General features: G+C 42.0%; 1 protein-coding gene across 8 annotated transcripts in view; it reads left to right on the top strand.

The window, feature by feature from the left end:
• Positions 1 to 17,872, top strand: part of RAPH1 (Ras association (RalGDS/AF-6) and pleckstrin homology domains 1) — a 202,459-nt gene that overhangs the window by 163,932 nt on the left and 20,655 nt on the right. For all 8 annotated transcript variants that reach the window (XM_068130922.2, XM_068130897.2, XM_068130904.2 and 5 more), the window contains 6 exons: positions 7,770 to 7,929; positions 8,502 to 8,623; positions 9,269 to 9,334; positions 11,858 to 12,001; positions 12,379 to 12,489; positions 14,086 to 14,184. In XM_068130922.2, coding sequence (XP_067987023.2) covers positions 7,770 to 7,929; positions 8,502 to 8,623; positions 9,269 to 9,334; positions 11,858 to 12,001; positions 12,379 to 12,489; positions 14,086 to 14,184 — 702 coding nt within the window. The remainder of the gene's footprint in view (positions 1 to 7,769; positions 7,930 to 8,501; positions 8,624 to 9,268; positions 9,335 to 11,857; positions 12,002 to 12,378; positions 12,490 to 14,085; positions 14,185 to 17,872) is intronic.

Below are 17,872 nucleotides of genomic sequence, written 5' to 3'. Positions count from 1 at the left end.
AATTCGACAACAACTCAGGTAATCAAAACTAGGGACGTCGTGCATGCGCCGTAAAAGTGAATTAAAAACTCAGTGGGATGGCCGAAATTGCATTTTAGCTACCAATTGGGGTATACGTGGTTGAGTCACAGTCAGGGCACTGCGGAGGTCATCTTCCACGTGGAGCCGATTACGCTGTTTCGATTTGATATTCAACAGCGTGGAAAACCCCGCTTCGCAGAGATAGGTAGACAAGAATGGCAGAAGCACCCGGATAGCTATCTGGCTGATCTTAGGGTAGCGACCCATTCCCACCCAAAACTCCATCAAGTTCTTCTCTTCGAATGTGTCTTTGGCAAATGAATTGTTTCGGAGAGCCAGGAATTCATCTTGTATTGCCTCCGGCATGCTCTCCATGCAAAGGTTGATGGAAAAAGGATTCCTCACAATTTTTGCCTCATTGTCATCTAAATCAGGAAAATACTTATGAAATTCTAGCTCCAGTGACTGCAGATGCTCAAGAATGTCATTTTTCAGTATGGGATCAAGCTCTTTTCCCATGCTGTCTTGCAATTCAGACATTCTTTCGAACATAGCAATGTTTCCTGTGTTCACTTTCCTGCGCCAGTTTTGGAGCTTGGCAACAAATCCTCAGATGATCGTGGAAAATAATAATATTACCGTATATACCGGTGTATAAGACGCACTTTTTTATCGGGAAAAAAGTCAAAAGTTGGGGGTGCGTACTATACACGGGGATAGAAAAAAACTCGGCTTCAAAACAAGTCAATTTTCCAATACATTTACGAAAAAAAGTATTTTACAAAAAGCGATCTCGGTTGCACGTTTTGCCCGTTGCATCATGCACAATTGCGCTGACATGCACGGCCGCCATTGGAGCCGTGAACCAGTTCACTGGTAATTCCCTGTTTGTCGTAAAAGGCGACAAAAAGGGTTGGCGGCAGGAAGGGCATCCGGCCGTAAAACATTGCTTCAAAAAGGGGACCAAAAAACAACAACCATGGTTCCCGAAAAAGGCCAACCCCTGCTTTGCGGGGAAAAATGGCCTCTAAAGGTGGTTTTTATGCACGGCCGCCATTGCTTCTCGTTCGCCCCAGATGGCAAGCAGGTTTTGTTCCATTATGTGCTTTCTATGGATTTGCCGCTCAAAGCAACGCCGCTTCCGGAATGTGAATAGAACGGCTTTTCCCACTCTGTAAAGCCACATCAGTCTTTTATTTTGAAGGTCTTTTATTTTACGACTGCAATTGCGTAGCAATCTGAAATTATATGGCAGATTACCGTAAACATCAGCTCGGACTGAAACGTCTTCATACGTTCTATCCGGTTCCAGAGAAGAGAAGATCAAGATGTCAAGGAGGTCGTACACTTCAGTGTTCAAACTCTCCGTTTGCCAGTCTGCAGAAGAGTTTGGGAACCGAGAAGCTGGGAGGAAGCACGGCGTGAATGAGTCTGTCATCTGGCGCTGGCGAATAACAAAGGCTTCCATAGAGGGTATGCCGAGGAAGAAGAAGGCGAACAGGGGAAAATCGGCGAAATGGCTTCAGCTGGAGGAGCGTGTCATCGCCTGGGTTCGCGAGAAGAGGGCAGAGGGTCACGCCATCTCTACACTTGCTCTCAGGCTGAAGGCAAGGAGCTTCGCTTTGGACGGAGACATTGAAGACTTCATGGCCAGCACATCGTGGGCCTACAGATTTATGGAATGCCATAATCTGTTGGTACGACGCCACACGCACATCACACAGCATCTTCCCGACGATACAGCCGACAAAACAACACGCTTCCAGGCGTTCATAATCAAGCTTCGCCGGGAGCACAACTACCCGCTCAGCAGGATCAGAAACGCCAACCAGACCCCTCTAACCTTCGACATTCCAAAAGGGACCAGCATCGGAGTGAAGGGGGAGCGGACCATCACAGTCAAGACCACCGGCCACGAAAAAGACCGTTTCACTCATTATGCTCGCTTGCACCGCTGACGGGGGGCAAGCTTCCACCGTATGTCGTCTTCAAGCGGAAAACTCTACCCAAGATAAAATTTCCAGCGGGTGTCATCATTCGAGCCCAACAGAAGGGTTGGATAGATCTGGCCCTGGTCCAGGACTGGCTACGAGTGGTGTGGGGTAGGGTAGGCAGGATGGCGGCCTTTCTCGACGACGGAGTATGCTGGTCCTGGATGCGTTTTGCTGTCACAAGACAGAAGAAACCAAAGAGCTACTCCGGCGTTCCAACACGGACCTCGTCATCATCCCGGGCGGGATGACTTCCCTACTCCAACCCCTCGACGTGGCCATCAATAAGCTCTTCAAAGAAGGTATGCGGCGATGCTGGGCGAATTGGATGTTGGATGAGGACAAGAGTTACACAAAGAGCGGGCGAATGAGGAAGGTGGACCTCCCGACGATCTGTGGCTGGGTTGTAAAGGTGTGGGAGGAGATGCCACCAGCGATCATAAAGCGGGCCTTTCTCAAGTGCTGTATTTCTAACAGCATGGATGGTACCGAAGATGATATAATCTGGCAGGAGGGAGCGAGCTTCCAGTGGCGGCAACAGCGACAACGAGAGCGATGGTGACCTGTACTACCCAGACGAGGACAGACGTCTTCGAAGAGGAGAGCGACGATGAGGATTTCCTTGGCTTTAGCTGAGAAGCCCATCACACACCCTATCGGCCCTTTGCAGGGCCACAACTCCACAATAAAGAATGTTTTAATGATCTCTCTACTCTCTCCTTTCTTCTATGAACCAAAGAAGCTCCCGTGATTGCATGCACATCTGGACACCGACGCGTGTGTAACAGAATACTGACTACATATAGCTAAATATTTTGAGTTTTTTTTTTTCCTTTCAAAATGTTCATTTTGTGCTACTTAAATGGCCACAGACACAGAAAATCATGTTTGGTTTAATTAATAGATATTGCTTCACTTAACACTTAATCGTCCTTTTTTTTGAATAAATATCACTCGATTGGCCCCCGCCACCCAAAAAACGGCGATTTGATTGCTCATGTGACTGGCTATGTCATCGAGGGAATTTTTGTTGCTGCTGGTAGTTTATAATAATGATTTTGACTATCAGAAGATTCTTGGTCAGGCAGTTATCATTGCGTGCTGAGAAACCTTTCCTTCAATTACATCACACAGGTGACATCATGAATGAACATCACGATTTTAGGGGCGGGACTCCACTACCAGCTAAAAACTACCAGCAGCAACAAAAATTCCCTCGATGACGAAGCCAGTCACATGAGCAATCGAATCGCCGTTTTTTGGGTGGCGGGGGCCAATCGAGTGATATTTATTCAAAAAAAAGGACGATTAAGTGTTAAGTGAAGCAATATCTATTAATTAAACCAAACATGATTTTCTGTGTCTGTGGCCCTTTAAAGTTTCTGTACAAATGCATAGATTCACGCCACTGTCATCTGAAAATGAATGATTTTTTTTTTGAGGGTGGAAGTTGGGGGTGCGTACTATACACCGGTGCGTATTATACACCGGTATATACGGTAGTCGCTCTTCCTTGGAGCTTGAGGTTCAGCTGGTTCTGCTGCTCGAAAATGTCAGCAAGATAAGCAAGTCATTCGTTCCACAATTATTCGTCGTAATGCTGCAGGAGATCACGTTTCCCTTGAAGATTCAAGAAATGTTTGACTTCCGCACGAAGTTCAAAGACGCGGTTCAGAACATTCCCTTTCGAAAGCTAGCGTACAGCAGTATAGTACAGCAACGTTTCATGTTCCGCGTTCATGTCTTTGCACAGCTCCTTGAACATTCGGTTGTTGAGAGCCCCTGCCTTGATGTAGTTAATAATCTTGATTACGACTTCAAGAACTTTCTTCAATGAGAGAGGGAGAGTCTTACAAGCCAGGGCGTAGCGATGAATCATACAGTGGGTTCCTTTCGCTTGTGGTGCCAGCATCTTCACTTTTGCTTGGAATCCAGATTTGGAACCAAGCATGGCAGGAGCACCGTCAGTACAGACACCGCATACATTCTCCCACTGAATTCCTCCTGCATCGAAGAACAACTTCATTTTTTCCATGACGTCTATAGCTTTTGTCATAGATTCCAGGGCACTGCAGAACAAGAATTCTTCCTTGATATCATCTCCCTTGACATAGCGAACGAATGCCAGTAGCTGGGAGCAGGAACTAACATCGGTCGATTCATCAAGTTGAAAAGAAAACAAGCCGAAAGGCGCCGCCTTAATCTCATTGATGATCTGTTGTTTCACATCTTCCGACATGTCACAGATAGGACGCTGCACTGTGTTATTCGATAAAGACACCTGTTCAACTTTGCGAGCCTCTGCCTTGCCAAGAACCCATTCGACAATGAGGAGGGTACAAGGCTTGATGAGTGTCTCCCTAATCGAGTGGGGTTTTTTTCTTCTTTGCAATTTCAAGAGAAACTTCATAAGAAGCCTGGACAGTTGCTACATTTTGTTGTTGAAAAGCTCCTCCCTCATCCAACTTCTGTCGCTTTAAATTTATTTCATGCCGCTTGAAAAATTCGGGATCCTGCTTTGCATGTTGTGCGTGATTCGTCTCGAGGTGCAACTTCAACTTGGATGGCCTCATTGATTCAGTACTCAAAACCTTGTAACACAGCACACATTGTGGTTTCTCTTGGCCAAACCCTGTAATGGACGTGAATCCAAGCTTTATGTATTCGTCAAGATACTTTCTTTTTTTACTCCCAGAAGCCATAACGTCAAATCTGCAATAGGGGAAAAAAAAAAACAATAGCAAAGTCAAAACAAATTCAAAAACAAAACAAAACAATATTAAAATTTTAGTATGGTTCAAATTACCCCATGGCTCCCCGAGAAATACACCATGGCCCCCCAGGTTGGCAACCACAGTTCTAAAAGGTGCCAATAATATTGTCCGGGCCATTTTAGGATTTTTGTGTGGAATAAGCTAAGATTTTGTAATTTTTTCAGCTTTTTTATTTTGTTCCACTGCAAACCAAAGAAATACTATTGTGGATACCAAAATATTTTTTAATTTCAACAATTGTCTGGAAGAAATGGTGTATTATTTGAAAAAAGTGTAAGGGTGCTAATATTTTTGGCCACGATTGTACATATATATTGAAGAGGGAAGGAGAAGTGCAGATTATATGGAGGAATACATTGTGTAAGTGCTGGTAGTTGCCTCGAGTGATTTGTTGCATTCAGTTTAAATTTGCTGACATGTGGATGGAGGCACAGAGCTTGTGGCATATCTCTGCAGAGCTTAAAATATTTATTGTGGCATTTTAGGGTTGCCTGAGCAGTCATTGACTGTTCTGTTTTGGTTCATGCATAAGCAGATAATACAGCATGGTACATTAATATGCTTTTACAGAAGGGATGTAAACCATTTCCTTTTGGTTAATCAGGACATTCTGACCAATCAGCACACACATTCCTTGAGAAGAGGGTTTTGTTTTACAACTGCTTTTATGTGAAAAATGGAACTGCATTATAAAAGAAAAAGAAAATAACAATAATAAGCTCAAGTATTGTTAATTGTTGTTTTTCAGTGATATGGGTTTTTATTTTATTTTATTCTAGTCAAGCTATGAACTTTACAAAATAAGTCGAAATCAGTTATTTTGCCTTTGCCAACAACAGTATTACTTCTGTATTTTTGTTTCACCTAACGCTTCACCGCCGACGTTTTGCTTTAGCCATTTGCCACCAAACCCTTCCACCAAAATTTTAATCCAATTCTGTGCCAGTGATAGTATGTCCTTATCAAACTGCTCTGTGTTTTAGAACTTCTTGTTCTCACCATCGCCAATTGTAAAAATGATTGTTCTTTAGTTTATGAATCCAAGCCTCAGAGGTATGCATAGCTGCTTTTTTACTGTGCTTTATATCCCCATGGTGTTTGAAAAAAAAAAAAACGGGGAGATATTGTAATTGGCTCCATCTGTCTGCTGTCTGTCCGTCACGCTATCTCCCCTTAAATGGTTGGGCATAAATTCACCAAACTTTGTTGTTATTATCACCACATGGCACAAAGGTACGAGAGCAGTATTATTTTGGCTCTGCCTTCTGGGGTTGGTTTAAAAGGTCAAATATCAAAAACTGCAATTGAGGGCACATTTTAAAACATTTTTATGGTGTAGCCCGTAGGGCAATGCCGTCTGAAACACCGTTTGTCTGTCCGTCCGGTGTGTGTATGTATGTATGTATGTATGTATGTATGTATGTATGTATGTATGTATGTCCTTTCCGCCAGCATTTTGAGGCTTTATTTCCTTTAAAATTCGATTTATCTGCAACCGTTGGTCTGATTGACACAATATATTCACCATAGGAGTGCCTTCTCCTGCAGAATTTTTACTGATAATTATGATGTCATAGATCACATGGTACGGGCACCATCTTGGAAAAAATTGAAAGGTGGCTCACTGTAAAGTACTCCCCATGGGGAAAAACATATTTTAATGATGATGTCACAGGTGCCTTCATTATGACATCAACAAAACGACAAGTAGAATGCTTGATCCGATCAATATGAAATTTCTTGAGCGTGATCTCGGGATAAATTCGTCAAGAAAAAATAAATGGATGATGTCATCGGTCATGTGGTTCAGCAGCCATATTTTTGCGGCGTAGCCCTAAGGCAATGCCGTCTGGAACAGCATTTGTCTGTCCATCCGGTGTATGTATATATGTCCCTCACAAACTTCCCACCAATCAGAGCTGAGGATCTGGGCACATAACAGGGGCCAACAGATCCTCCACTCAGCAGATCCAAGCCTGGCTATGCCGTTGTTAGACTATCGGTCTTGTTAACATCTCCAACGGGGTGCTAGCTAATGGAAAAGCTATCTTCACCTCTCCTCTAAATGGAAGGGCATAGTCTGATGCATCACCCTTCCTAAACAGCAGATCCAGTTCTGTGAAGAATCAAACAGACTGCAAAGGTAAGGGAAACTAAAAACTGATCAAAGGAGGATAGCCTCCTTTGATAATGATGATTGCTCGTATTAGCTACTGTATGTCGAGAAAACCATCTCTCATATATATTTGACTGATCTTTTCTTATCTTGCTTAATTTAGGCAGATATGTTGATGCTTTCTTCTCTCGGTAGAAGCAAATTGTGTTGAGAAAATTTTCTGAGAAAAATATCACACAGAAAAAACCTTGGATATTTAACCCCCATGGCCACCACATTTTCCATCACCAAAATTAGTTTATTCACTCCCTCTGATTATGAACCTTGTTTTGAACATCATTACTATGGTGATGCATCATCATATTTGGCATCACCATAAGTTTTGTTGTGTTTGTGATACTAGCAAGTTGCCCATGCCCGCACGGGATTCTAAACGGCGTAGGGATGAAGGTGGCAAAATGCAAATTGCATATTCTGTCATCGAGCCGGCAAGCTGGGAGCAACAATTCACATTTATTGACACATCTGATGCAATTTAAATGCTCTAATTGTGGTGAGGTTCCACGAATATATATATAGGATTGTGATAATGGCAAAGGACCAGATTGTACATGTGGAGGTATAGTTTCTGATTTGTATATCTCTATGTCATACTGAGTTTCCTTTACAGCCCATCTGGAGGGGAAACGTGGGTGGGTGGGGAGAGGGGGGGGGGGGGGGAGGGAAGGGATGGAACATTGCTCGAGCGATATGTTGAGGATATGACAGGATGAATATGTTACGGGTTGGCTGAATAATTAAACAGGTTGACTGAATGGTGTTTGAGATGTACCCTAAAATGTATGTGCTGGATGATGATATTTCTAGCTGGTGGTTCGAGTCCATATGACGGACAGCAGCTCAAAGACCGTGATGGTGGATGAACGACAGACGGTGCGACAGGTACTGGATGGCTTGGTTGAGAAGTCCCACAGTGACTGCAGTCCCGACTGGTCTTTGGTGGAAACTATTCCCGAGCTGCGACTGGGTATGTTATCTGGATGTCGTGGTGGTGTCTAAAGTTGATGTGCTGTCTAAAACCGATATACAGCACGGTATCTCAAAAAGTTGCGGACAGATTCGGACAAAATTTGGTGGGCGGGTTGGGTGTTTGACAAGGACAAATCAATTAGATTTTGTTGAAGATCCGAATGCGTCTTCGGATATGAGAGTTGTTTAATTTTTTGAGTGATTGTTCACCATTCAGTGATAGGGCTAAAAATGATATGTTGCACAATATTTCAAAAAGTTGTGGACGAGTATGACAAACCTTGGTGGACGAGTTGGGTAAGTGACAAGAATAATCAGATTATATTTTGGTTCATGTCAGATCCAGATCTGACCTATCATTGGGATACCAAAGCTAAACTGTTCAGACTGGCGGAGGCATGCACTCTACCGAGTGACGTTCTAGTTTCATGATGTGTTACCAATCAACGTGAAAATATTCCATCTCAAGCAGTTCATTAATACCCGTAATTTACCGTGTGTTGTACAGCTGTCATTTTATCCGTGTTGTTTGACGAGCTTGTGTATTTCCACTACTTGTGCTTTCTGCAGAAAGATTTTTTGAAGACCATGAGAACTTGGTGGAAAACCTTTTGAACTGGACCAGAGACAGTCCAAACAAGTTGCTCTTTGTCCCCAAAAAAGAAAAGTATGCTCTTTTCAAGAACCCCCAGGTGAGCCATGTTCGGGTCACATAAAGGGTTATTTCGTAGGGCTCTTTTCACATTTCGATTCTCCAGCATTGGAGACAAGAAATATATTGCACACATGACAGGCATTCAAGTCCCTTTTGTACCGGGTCTTAACGAGCTAGAAATATCAATTTAGAAAAAAGAACAAAAACCTTTTCATGGATACCTTAACGTGGACGAAATTCGGTGGTGGAATGGCTCGAGGGTTTGCTCCGAGTCTGGGTAGGTCAGTGGTTCAAACCCCGGCCGAGTCATACGAAAGATTTTATTTTTTAAATGGTACGTGCTGCATCCTTGCTTGATGCTCAGCCTTTAATAGGATAGAGCATGGACAAGCAACGCTGGGAAGGCAATGACAAACCACCCAGTATGACCCTTGCCAATTAACTGCTTTGGCAGTGCCAACACTCTACAAATAGAGTATTGAAAAACTGAAAGTGTAATGTCTGATTTTGACATTTTGCCTGTTTTTTCATTAAATTTTCTTTTTATGGAATGTTGGGAGCATCCGCTTTGAGTCTGGGAGGACGGTGGGTGGTTCAAACCCCAGCTTTATCCAGAAGTAAACCCTTTATAAAATGTATGTGCTTTCTTATCTGGGCTGAATACCATTTTCTTCTAAATCAGAACTATTTGCTGGGAGCCAAGGAAGCAAAGGAGATGCCAGACAGGAACAAGGAGACTTTATTGGAGGTGAGATTGACACAAAAAAATGAGGTGGCTTGCAGAGCTAAAGGATTGATGCATTTAAGGAACTATTAAACAAAACATCTAAGCTCTGTGCAATTATTGTTATTTTAATGATTTTGCACCAAAGTAAAACGATCTTTGCTCTGCTAAAGGTAAACCAGTCTTTTCTACAGGGTGTTGCATAAGTCCCTTAACCTCAGAACTTTTTTCCACAAGAATAAGGTTCAATCAGAATAAATAAGGTGAAGGGAGGGTAATGCAGAAATGGTGACAAGTAGAAGCTAGACGTGTGTTGCGAACAGAGTGAAGAGGAGGAGGGATAGAAACAGAATTCCTTTTCTCATGCATATATACACTGACTTCTGGCAGTCGCAGTTGAAGAGGTGCAGGAAATAGACTGCTTGATAGTTGGTCAAAGGTCAGAAATGGCTAGACAAAGTAAGATCATTAATCAGTTGGATCGGCTTGGCGAGAACACAATCCAGAATATCGATGACTGAAGGAGGAGTGCCCCTCCCCCTACCACCTCCCTCCTCCAGACATGGGAGCATTATTTCACCACTGGTCTTGCTTGTACACGGTGAGAAGCTGACAGGAGTTGAAGTATTTGTGAGATCTTAAGAAGAAATCAAATTTATTGGAGGAAGATTTGGTGGTATTGAGGATGTGAGGCTGCCAGGAGAGATTGCTGGAGATGTTGACACTCAGCATATTAATAGAGGAGGACTGCTGGCGTTGAGAGATGGACATGAGAAGAAAAGGGATGGCTGTGTTGAGCTTACTGGACACAAGAAGTGTTTGAGTGTTGGATTGATTAAAGGAGATAAGGTTGTCGGAGCCTCATTGGAGGAGGGAATTGAGGTCACAATTGATGGAGGCAGCAGTTGAGATGTGATCGGTAGCAAGGTACTGGGAGGAGGTGTACTGGGAAATCTAACTGGTGTAGGGTGGAGTCGTTATCAAAGGAATGGAGAGGGTTGTTTGTAGATGTGAGGAGGTCATTGATGAAAATAATAAAGAGGGAGGGTGAGATGACAGAAACTTGAGTGATACCAGAATCAATGCCATTGTGGTCAGAGAGGGCATCACCCATGGAGGAGGCGATAGATCGCCCAGTGAGGAAACTGGAAAACCAGGAGATGAGCTGACATTGAATACCATACATTGGGAGCTTTGCTAGGAACCTTTTGCACCATATTTTTTTCAATGGTGTTGGATTTGTATTTAGGAAAGCTGGAGACGGATCCATCAGGGTTGTTGAGAGGAGGAAAATATGTTTCACAGAAGTAGTGGAGATGTGCTTGGTCAAAGACCACAAAACACAACCGTTTTGCTGCGTCAAAGAGGTTTGAGGTCATAGCGAGACGTCAGAGACACGACCAGGAGATAGGAAAGCTTGTCAGAGGTCTGCTGGATAAAGATGGCTTTGGCTGAACGTGAAACTTTCCAGCTTTTGAAGAGGCAGCTTTTTAAGGAAACAGAGGAAGCATAATGATGGGAGAACTAATTGGTGGATGAGGCGTTTCTGCATTTGGATGAGATGAGTGTGGGTATGTGAACAGACAAACTTAGAAGGATGATTTCAGTGATTTGAACTGCTGCAGTGGAAGGATCAGTGGAGAAACAGGAGTCTTGCCAGGAGTAGTCTGCAAAAAATTGGAAGTCATCCCAGTTGGCAGAGCCATGATTCCAAAGGATGTGGGAGGGAGACTGAAACAGTTGCTCAAAGGGTTTTCCTTCCCCTAGTCTTCCTTTTTATTATATTCTTAGTTCTCAATATACCCTCCAACATCCATACTCCCTCTCCATAATATATTGCAGTTGACAAAAAGAATAAACATGTGGTCGGTGAATGATCGAGTGACATTGATGAGCAATTCAAGCATGTACAATGACTTAGGCAACAAGCTACTGGGCAGTGGAAGTCATGATATCAGTGTGGAAAGGGCTGGCAGGATGGCCTAGAGGTACGCACACTTGCCTCTAAGCTGTCTAGCCTGGGTTTGAACCCCTGCCCAGCTATAAACTGTCATCCTGGTGTTTTACGTGCAGGGTGATTCATAAATGTGTCTGCCATCCCTTGGATGGATGTTAAACGGGTGTCCCGTCTACCAGTATTTCTTAGTGGACGTTAAATATTCCACAGTGTCCTTCACGAAGAGTAGGCGAGATATCCACGGCACCCTGAACAAATTCCAAATTCCTGCCCTGACCAGCAGAGGGCGCTGCGTTAGTGGCACAGCCACAATTTCGGCCGATGATGCTTCCAGCAGTCGTGTGCTGCATACAGAATATGTGTGGGGGGGGGAAAAAATCAACAACAGATGAACATTTATTTTTGTAAATGAAGGAGCATGTAATAACTCCCATATTATTGATGTCATATCCTGAATGAAGCAACACAGGATAATTGAATTGTGAGCAGTTTGCATGAATGAATGAATGTTGGAAAGCCAAGACCCAACTCTCACTTTGTTTCTCTAACTGGCTCCTCCACACACACTGTGTGTATTTGCTATGTGACAGGAGTGCTTCTGCGTTTCAACCGTCACAGTTCCAGAGTTGGAAGGTCTGCTCTTTCTAAAGGAGGATGGGAAAAAGTCTTGGAAGAAACGGCACTTTGTGCTGCGTGCATCTGGAATCTACTATGTCCCAAAGGGGAAAACAAAGGTTAGGGCTTTGCGCAGTATTTACAGGTTTTATGAGAAGTATTTTCCTTTTCCGTGAAAGCTCATTAAGAGAGAAAATTCTTTACAGTTGTTAAACTGTCAAAGCAGTGCCCTGCCTAGTTAAGCAAGTGCATGATACCAATGTTATTTTCCAAGCAATACATAATTGATACTTTAATTGCTGTGTACTCTATTTCCATAAAAGTTCCCTTTCAAATTTTTTTTTCCTGCTTTACTTCCTGGTTTACGATGGCAATGATGAGCTGGCCTGGCCACATTGTATTCTTCTGTCAAGACAAACTCAGATCTTCAATGGCAATCTTGTTTCACTCCAATATGCAACACTCGTGCTAATCAGTTCATGAATGCTTCTTGCAGACACTGCGTGACCTGGCATGCTTTATTCAGTTTGAACATGTCAGTGTCTACTATGGGCAGGATTTTCGCAACAAGCACAAAGCTCCGACTGATTATTGCTTTGTACTCAAGGTAAGGAAATGTGATGCTTCAGTCTTTCTTACTACCAGTGCTATAAGACCATCTAAAAGCTTTCCATGTTATATTGATATTGCGAAAAATGATGGGAAGAGAGCCTGTGATTGATGTTGTGAAGAGGAACAGGTTGAGATGGTTTGGTCATGTGTTGAGGAAGGATGAAAGTGACTGGTTGAGAAGAGTGATGGAAATGAATGTAGAAGGAAGTAGAGGATGGGGAAGACCGAGAAAGACTTGGCTAAAGATGGTGGAAGAAGAAATGCGGGCAAGGGGGTTAACAAGGAGAGATGCAGAAAATAGGGCAAAATGGAGAAGATTGTCATGGGGACCGCAAGGCTAACCCCTGCTCTAGCAGGGAAAATGGCCCTAAAATGCATGTTGTTGTTGTTGTTGTTGTTATGTTGATATTCCCGGTGGCACGTATCGCCTTCATGCGTTTGTACTACACCATAGGGGTTACCTTACTTCATTTACATGGATTTTCTTGTGACTCTAGGTTTGTGTTTTGCCTTGAGAAATGGTTGCTCGTATTCATGGATGGCCGATTGGTTGTGATGTGTGATGGAACATGGTGTGGTGATGTATCTTGGTGACTTAATACCCACTGCAGTGTCGTCACAGTGCAAACAAGGATGATGTATAATTGTGTTGATAACCGTAGTTAATCATTATCAAAGAAGTAACCTGCTGAATGTAGTACACATCTGAAACTAGGACATTCGGTAGAGAGCGTACATCCGCCAGGCTGAACAGTTTATGTTTTGTATCCCACTGATAGGCCGGATCTGAATTCGGACCGGAACCAAAATCGAATCGGCTTGTTCTTGTCACCTGCACAACTCATCCACCAAGTTTTGTCATAATCCGACCACAACTTTTTGAGACATCATGCTACACTGTGTATCTTTTTGATCCTGTTAATGGTGAAGAATCACTTAAATAATTCAAAAAATCCTCATATCCAGATCCAATTTTCAACAAAATCGAATTGATCCATCCTTGTCACAAACCAAACCTGTTCACGAATTTTTGTCCGAATCCGTCCATAATTTTTTTTTGAGATATCGTGCTACGTATCGTTTTTTGCCACATCTCTCAATGGTGAAGAATCTATTTTAAAAATTTAAAATTCTCGGATCCGATCTTCACCAAAATCTAGTCAATTCGTCCTTGTCACGCACCCAACATGTCCACCAAGTTTCGTCCGAATCTGTCCACAACTTTTTTGAGATATCCTGCTCACAGACAGACAAACAGGGGGTGAATACATAACCTTCATCCACCTTCACTGGCAGAGGTAACAAGAGAATTAAGACGTGCTTTTACCAGTAGCTGACACAAATAAGATATATGCTTCATCTTCATCTTTATTGAGTCTTCCTTTATTCCTTTTCCCATTCATATAGACATTCATCAAATTAATATTTGGAACAAACCCCAACCCATGCATTCTTTTGACTTGCCTTTGTTTAAGTTAATATGAAAGAAACGATATCTGAGGTTTCTCCCTTTAAACTTCTCCTTATTTGATCTCACAGACCCATCCATGATAAAGATGGTGGTAACTCATTTTTTTCCTTATTGTTTCAGCATCCTCAGATTCAGAAGAAGTCACAGTATATAAAGTATTTGTGCTGTGAGGATGCACGTAGCCTGCAGCAATGGGTTACAGGGATCCGCATTGCCAAGGTGAGATAAATATCAATAATGATGCATGTAGTGTTTTACATCTCAATTTCTGCTCTTCTTGCATCAATTGGCAGTGACAGTCTTTAGTTGAACCGTTCTCGGACGTCCCAGATGTCCACCAGTTCACCACAAAGCTGCATGTCCTTTGAGATTAATATAAATCCACAGAAATATTGGTTCACGAGTTATCAAGTGACCACTATATTCGTCATGTGTGTGTCTGTCTGTCTGTCTGTGTGTGTGTGTGTCTGTCTTTCCGCAGCATAACTACCCGATGATATCATCCGATCTTGATGAAACTTGGGTGGAAGGTTGATATCATGATCTAGTTGTGTCCTGCCTAGAGTGGGCGTATTATGCCCATTGTGGGCAGAGCGACGACCGAAAAAGATGTCTTTTTAGGGGGTAATCGAGTTCAAGCTACATCTTCTCTGAGGGGTTTGGTGGAATCTGACAGGGGTTTCGGTATTTGGTTAGGCCAATGTCATGTTTAGCCCCACGGAGCTCGATTTTTCATTTTTTTTCTTCATTTTTTTATTATTATTTATTTATTTATTTGTTTTCATTTCATTTTTCACCGAATTTTCGGTATTGTGAAGCTAACTAACCTCATAACTGATTATACATTATTTTCTATCTCATTTCAAGGTCAGTAACCTTCGTTTTGACATTTCCGAGCCTGGCCTGTCCGGGCCTGTTTCGGTTATAGTCCGTCCTTTGTCATTGAATACCGCTCGCTCGTGAACCATCGTCGTCTCCTGACTTGTCTTGTTCCATTATTGATATAACAAAATAATGGTTGTATACTGAAAAACTGGGCTGCTGCTTCAGTATGTGGACGCAGATGCATTGTTCATGGATCAGAAACCAGATGTTCGAATACAAATGTTGTAATGAAGAGTAGATGTGATCTCTGGTATGAAATTTGCCACTTTGTTAACATTTGCAAGCTGACCTTTCGCAATTTCATTAATTTTGGCTTTGGGTTGCGAAAACTTTTGACTTGGCTTCTTTTTTATGCCTCCGGTGACGAAGTTGCCTGAGGCATGATGTTTTTGGCCTATCCGTCCATCCTTCCGTGCATCCGTCTGTCTGTGCATCCGTAATAGGTTTTTGTTGCCGTGATAACTTAAGAACGGCTGAAGGGAACCAAGTCAAACTTGGTACTTGTATGTATACTGATGTAAAGATAAACGGATTAGATTATAGGGCCAAGAGGTCAAAGTTCAGTGGTCTTATTTGGTAAAAATGCTGTTACTGCACTTACTTGTGAACTAGTGATGGAATTTTGACCAAAGTTGGTACTAGTATATATTATGATGCAAAGATGAACTGAATTGATTTTGACAGCAAAGGTCAGAGGTAAAAATATGATACTTGAGAACAACTGAAGGGATTTAAATCAAACTTGGTACAAGTATGTATAATGATGTAATAATATGGGCGGAGGCATATCGGTTTATTTCATGACATTGAAGAATGCTGGTCTAGTTTTTTTTTTTTTATCTGGAGAAATCCTGCATCGATGTAAAGTCTTCACAAGAACAATTGTATTAATCTGCCTCTTCTACCAATGCCATTTTCAAATTTGTGAGATTTCGTCAGTTCATGTCATGCCGCTTATCACTAACTGCCACTTTTTGGAGCGTACACAGTGGGTGCATTAATCTATATTTATCACACAATCACATCTCTTGCTTGCATTGGAATTTCATTCAACACTGGATAAGGCCAAGCCAAAAGTATTTCCACATATACAGGCAATTTGTTTATCTTAATCGTTGTACAATATGGTTGTTATTTTGGGGGGGGGGGGGGAACAACTTCGTGCGAATTATCATGAATTTAATTAAGAGAACATTGATTGAGGTATGCTAACTGCTAAGGGAAGCACGGAGTAGCTGACGTTTTGGGCGTTAACCCTTCGTCAGTGCAAAAGAGCAAGTTATACCCGTAACATTTAAAAGTAAAATTATATTATGCTTAAAATTAAAAGTATATTATGAGAAGCATTTATGAGTTATTCGCCCTCTTGGATAATATCTACTCGTATATATATATATATATATGGCATATGTGTGTGTGTACTAGTGGGAATATGGAGAGGAAGCTATTCTATTATCAGTGCTGGGAAATTGTATTGTATCACAAGGAATTAATTAATCATTGAATGAATGACTATAACACAGTTTTATGGGTCAGATTCGAAGCTGGCAGTTTGAACTTAACATTCCAGGAGGCCATAATTGCAGTTTGATTTGTATCATTTGGACTCGTGCAGTTGTTTTTCTGTGTCTCAAAAAGAACCATTTCACAATCACAAAAATATTTGTGTTTGAGCATCATAGCTGTAACACATATAAATATAATATGTATATGTATATTACCCCCATTATATTACCCCATAACCCCATTTTCCCCTCTCTAGCAGGGAAAATGGCCTTAAAATGCATGTTGTTGTTGTTGTTGTATGTATATGTATATATACCTAATAATTACATCCATCATGCATATATGTGTATCGATATATATATATATATATATATATATATATATATATATATATATATATATATATATACAGTCACGTGAAAAAGTAAGTACACCCCATGTAAATTTTTGACTTTTTCAACATTTTTCAACATACAGCTATTTGATCTTCATTTCAACAATATTGATAGATAAAGGTGATATAATATAACAAATATCATGAAACATTTACATTTTGTAGTCCATTGTATAATTTAAATAAACATGAATGCAAATTTCGCATGTGGAAAAAGTAAGTACACCCCTACATTTATCACTACTTCAAATACCTAAAATTTGAATCAGGTGCACCAGCTCAGGTGCAAATGATTAGAACATCGTTAGAGAGGATCTTGGAGGAACCCGTCTTATTTAAACCTCAGACATTTAGTTTGGTTTGCTCTTTGTTATTGAAGTGTGTGGCGTCACCATGCCTTGATCAAAAGAGCTCTCTGAGGCCTTCAGAAAGAAGGTTATAGATGCCTACAAGTCTGCGAAGGGATTTAAAAAGATCTCCAAACAATTTGAAATCAATCATTCGACTGTCCGGAAGATAATCTACAAGTGGAGAAGATTCCAAACAACTGCCAACTTGTTCAGGCCAGGCCGCCCCAGCAAGTTCAGCCCGAGAGCAGACCGCAAGATACTGAAAGAAGTCTCTATGAACCCCAGAATGTCATCACGGGACCTATAGGTAGCTCTTGCCACTGTTGATGTCAAAGTGCACGAGTCTACCATTAGAAAGAGGCTGCACAAATTTGATCTACATGGGAGGTGTTCCAGGAGGAAACCTTTGCTGTCCAGAAAGAACATCAGGGCAAGACTAACGTTTGCCAATGAACACCTAGGCACAGACCAGCACTTCTGGAACAATGTGCTCTGGACAGATGAGTCAAAGGTAGAGCTATTTGGCCACAGTACCTGAAGACATGTTTGGCGAAAACCAAAGACAGCATTTGACCACAAGAACCTGATACCAACTGTAAAGCATGGTGGTGGAAATATTATGGTTTGGGGCAGCTTTGCTGCATCAGGGCCTGGGCAGCTCACCATCAGAGAATCCACTATGAATTCTTCATTGTACCAGAGGGTGCTTGAGGATAATGTGAGGCCATCTGTCGGAAAGTTGAAGCTCAACCGAAGGTGGACCTTGCAACAT

The sequence above is a fragment of the Myxine glutinosa genome, chromosome 1, assembly GCF_964187855.1.
Source record: "Myxine glutinosa chromosome 1, kmMyxGlut1.1, whole genome shotgun sequence".
Lineage (NCBI taxonomy): Eukaryota > Metazoa > Chordata > Myxini > Myxiniformes > Myxinidae > Myxine > Myxine glutinosa.
This window is presented reverse-complemented; position numbering and strand designations above follow the sequence as displayed.